The sequence below is a fragment of the Loa loa genome (genome assembly GCF_000183805.2).
Source record: "Loa loa unplaced genomic scaffold supercont3.60, whole genome shotgun sequence".
Lineage (NCBI taxonomy): Eukaryota > Metazoa > Nematoda > Chromadorea > Rhabditida > Onchocercidae > Loa > Loa loa.
Window position 1 is genome coordinate 252,522 of NW_018108240.1, and position 5,106 is coordinate 257,627.

General features: G+C 25.8%; 1 protein-coding gene across 1 annotated transcript; it reads left to right on the forward strand.

Annotated features, from left to right (window-relative positions):
* Nucleotides 1-439: 439 nt before the first annotated feature.
* LOAG_04965 (zinc carboxypeptidase) lies at nucleotides 440-4,735 on the forward strand (the record flags this gene model as incomplete). The annotated part of the gene is made up of 10 exons (XM_020446726.1): nucleotides 440-508; nucleotides 765-896; nucleotides 1,079-1,237; nucleotides 1,412-1,579; nucleotides 1,872-1,984; nucleotides 2,090-2,258; nucleotides 2,433-2,514; nucleotides 2,666-2,808; nucleotides 3,143-3,281; nucleotides 4,704-4,735. 10 exons carry the CDS (start codon nucleotides 440-442, stop codon nucleotides 4,733-4,735), a joined length of 1,206 nt encoding a protein of 401 aa, XP_020302969.1.
* Between the last annotated feature and the right edge of the window lie 371 nt (nucleotides 4,736-5,106).

Sequence of the window (5,106 nt, forward strand, 5' to 3'; positions counted from 1 at the left end):
CTTTTGTCCATCTTCTATCCTTTAAGCTCACTCTTTTTCAGGTTCCATTTTTAGCAGAGTTTTATCTTTCTAGATAATTACGACAAGTTGATATTAATGAGAAGTAAGAATTAAAAAGAAATAATGGAACTGTAAAATTAATTTACAATTGCATGGATATTTTTAAAATAAAAAATAAAAGTTTAAAGTATTAAATTAGTGAATAATTATGAAAAAGTTTAAAATATTTTTTATTTGTTTCGAAACCAACGAAAAAAAGCGCAAATTTAGATATTATTTTAATATTATTTCACGTTTGTGGAAGAAATTTCAAATGTACTCTGATATTTGAGTATTTTTAGGTCCTATATAAAATAACATTCTGCGCAGAAAGCATTATATTTAACAATTCATTTTCTGCTATCATTAATTAATTACTATTTCAGATGTGTAATGTATGATGCTCATTCAAACTGTATATATTTTCTTAATTACTGCATATTTGGGTGGATGTGAAGTTGACACTAATGTATGTTTATCCTTTTTTCAATAATTTGTTAAATGATGAAAATTTAATATAAACATTCAAATTATTTAAACGAACAATGACGAATTCATTGATGGCATTTCCCTAAATATTTCATAAAATTTGTTTTTTTTTTCGGAATTAACTTTCACTTTCTTCCTAAAGTTTACTTTTTGAAAATGAATTAAAAATTTTACAAACAGAGAAATTGGAATATTGAAATATGGAAGAAGTTTGATAGAGATGATAATTTTTATAGAAAATTATCAGTGAATTGGAGAATGATAATGCAGTGGAGAATTATACAGCAATAATGCAAAGGATTGCACCATTCATTGAAACAATGCAAATTAAAGTTCATACTAATGAAGAAATTTTGAATGAATTAAATGTTTGTTTTGTTTATTTGTTCCTACGAAAAAAAAACATTGTCAAATTAGGTGACATGTGACAAATTATTCCATTAACCTAATGTGACATTGTTAATTATTGGTAATATATTATTCGTGACACATAATACTTTGCTTCATTTAATTTATTATATTTTTGATTTGAAAGAAAATTTTTTTGCAGAATTTACATCAAAAATATCCGCATATAACGTATTTATACGAGATCGGCAAATCTGTACAAGGCAGATCACTGACTGTATTAACTATTGGGAAATTCCCAATGAAACATACCCCAGGAATACCGGAATTTAAATATGTTGCTAATATTCATGGTAATGAGGTAAATATTTTATTTTTTGCATTTGTAAAAGTTTTATACATGTAAGAATTAATGAGAAATTATTAGTCTTCCTATTTTCTAAATTTATTTCGGAAGTAAATTAATTATTTAAGGGAAAAGTAAGTCTTGAATTTCCTGAAACAGTAGAAAATTGAATTAATTAAAACATTTCAGATATCAGGTAGAGAATTATTGCTTTGCTTGGCAGATGTTCTGGTCGTAAATTATGGGAAAAACGAAATGCTCACAAGACTGGTAAATAGGACACGAATTCATCTCTTGCCAACAATGAATCCGGATGGATTTACGGAAGCTATTCCTGGAACTTATGGTTGGCTTCAGGTTATCTCTTTACAACATATAATATATGGGAAATTTAAAGAAGTAATTCCAACAATTAAAATTAAGTCGTTTTTTCATCTCATTAAATTTTAGTCAACATTTTCTGAAAATCAATTTTTTCTTTTTTTGTAATCGAGCATGTTTTATACAAGTATAGAATATTGTCGGAAGCATTCCGGAAGTACATATTGCTAAAAAAAAAAATAACATTATCAGTTTTGTGTTTACTGATTCTAATAAACTGATTTCAATTGTTAATGAAGTTTGCAAAATCAAATGATTCGAATTTAAGGGTCGAACAAATGCTGCTGATATTGACCTGAATCGAGATTTTCCACAACGGTTAAATCCAACAATGATCCGAAATGTTCAACCGGAAACTCGTGCTATTATACAATGGACAAAGTATGGAATATCAATTAATAAGACATGATGCTGACCTATCAGTAATCAGGGTCAGGGTTAACACTAATAGCACTAATATGAAAAGAAATAATTCAGAGAATTTAGAGCAATACCGTTTGTATTATCAGCAAATTTACATGATGGCTCAATGGTGGTTAATTTCCCTTATGATGATGGGAAGATCGAAGATATCGAAGCAAAGACTGGTGATCATGAACTTTTTGTGGTACTTTCTTATTTATATGCTCGAGCACATAAGTATATGTGGAAGAAGGTAAATGTAAACTATATCAACTTCCTATTAATAACTGATAAATAGGATGCTTCAATCTATCTTGGTACCATCTGTTTTCTGATCCTTAATTATCCCTTGAATCATATTTCAAGACTTTTCCTATCCTAACGGACAATTTATTTTCTTCAATATTCGTGAAAATTTATTCTTTAGGGACCAAGATGTATAAATCAGCATGATGATGATGATCTCAATGAAGGAATCACAAATGGTAATAAATGGTATCGCGTTTCAGGCCAGTTTTTCTTCCCTTTTTTTTTTTTTTTTTTGATATCTCCCAATAACAGCGTTATTGATAATATTTAAATATTTTAAATAATACATACAAGTTGAGGATTTAAAACAAAATGCTTACTGATAAGAGCAGTGATAAAAATAAATTTAAGGTGGAATGCAAGATTGGAATTATGTATTTGCAAATTGCTTTGAATTAACAATTGAAATGAGTTGCGTGAAGTATTCAACTGATGATCAATTAAAGCAAATATGGAATGAGCATAAATTTGCCTTAATTTCTTTTATTGAAAAGGTAATATTTTAATTTTAACTTCAATAGACATTTCAATTTCAAGAACGATAGAAAAGTATTGAAATATTACAGAAAATACGATAAACAGTAAACGGTATTAAAAGTATTATTATTAGTTAATTTCTTGTGTTAAATTTATTGTTATTAATTAATTTCTTAACATATTTTTCTTTCCAATTGTAATTATAATTTGAATATTGTTGAAAATATGCACCTTATCAGTGCCAAAATTTAATACAAAGTATTATATCATGTAAATTTCGATCCTCCGACTCTTATTTCCATTAATTGATTCCTGGCAATAGTTTGATTACATGGCTAAACTTTTTTCCAGATTCATAATACGATTTCTGGCTTTGTATTGGATGAAATAACTGGAATCGGAATACCGGATGTTCAAATTTCGATCAACAATGTCGGCAAAACTGTATTAAGTAGTACTGATGGTGACTATTGGCGTTTAATAATACCCGGTACTTATAATGTCAGCTTCCAACATTTCCTGTATGTAACAGTCGTAAAATTTGTGACAATAAGCAAAGAAAAGCCTTATGAATTCCTTAATGTGACAATGCCCCGCAAAGAGTATATTAAAAATTTTCATTTAATTAATTCCCAAACAAGCAATGTTTCTGCTACCTTTATAATTTTGATAATTTTTCATTTTCTTCCGAATTTACTTTCATCGATTCATTAACTCTTCCAACCTTTCATTACAAACAATAAGGCAAATACAGTACTATAATGTCACCTCATCAAATTCGAATAATAATGCAAAAATTTTAATAATGAATATTTGGAATTTCAGTAGTGAATATTCAAAGTTTAAAAAATCTTTAAAATTTTCATTTCATGGGTGACAATTTAATCGATGTTTCTTCTTGTTTTACAATTCATTACTGTTTCATTATTTCATTATCATTTAACATAATGCACCTTTGTCTGTTATTTACAATTTCTTGTCCACTTGCTTTATGCCTGAAATTTTATCGGATGGTTGGAGTAAATATTCTTCTCCAACCTATTGCATAATTTATTTTTTTATACCGTAATTTCAATTTTAAACTTTATAATTTCGGTTTTATAATTAAGAAGCTTTAAAATCTTTTCAAATGCAAAATTTTTTTTTTTGAAAAAAATAAACGTCTTAATTCAAAATTTTTATCTTAATGAAATTTAATATACGATAAGGAAGAAATTCAAAATCCACGTGGAAAGTAACTATTATGTTAAAAAAAATCCACGTAGAAAGAACTATTAAAGTAACTATTATGCAATTATTCCACTGAAAAATCATTTCTATTGTTCAGTTTAAAGTAAGGCATAAATTTTTGGATTTCAAAATTTAAATTTTATTATTTATAAACCATCTTCAGCATTTATAACAATTTGATCCGTAAAATATCGTAAATTCCACATGATTCGAAAGCACTCACAACATTTCCAACAAATTAGGATTTCCATTTCTAAACTGGTAATGATAGAATCTCTTAAGTACATTTATAAACAATGAGAAATCCAGTAGCTATAGTGTTCTTAAAACTTTTTCAACTTGAAAAATGAAATTCAACCTAAAGGATACCTCTTGGCTTAGGCTCATTTCGCAATCGAATTATTTTTGATACGTAAAGCAAATAGAATTTTTGATAAAATAATTCAGTGGAGGAATAAAGAGAAATTAGCAATAAACTCATTTTGGGAACTTCGATCAGTGAAATTTGTTTTTCCATTTAAGTATATGTCGTAGTAAACGATGACAGAGATATATTCCAATTTGTCAAATGAATATCAATTTGTCCAATTATTTATAATGTAAAAAAAAAGTAAAAATTTTAACAAACTGAAGTAATAGAAGTAAACTTAAAATATATTATTTACAAGTCTTTTATTTATAGGCGAAATGAAAATTGTTGGTGGTAAAAATTAAAAGTCACTAATTTATTCATTCATTATTCATTCCATTTCCGTATAACAAAATAAGTAAATATTAGCATTAATATAAATGCTTTTATCCTACCATTCTTGATGTCTTTATTGGTTTCATTTAATATTTCATTTATTCAATTCATTTATTTAGTTCGCCATTTATTATTACTATTATTATTATTATTATTATTATTATTATTATCATTATTATTATTATTATTATTATTATTATTATTATTATTATTATTATTATTATTATTATTATTATTATTATTATTATTATTATTATTATTATTATTATTATTATTATTATTATTATTATTATTATTATTATTATTATTATTATTATTATTATTATTATTATTATTATTA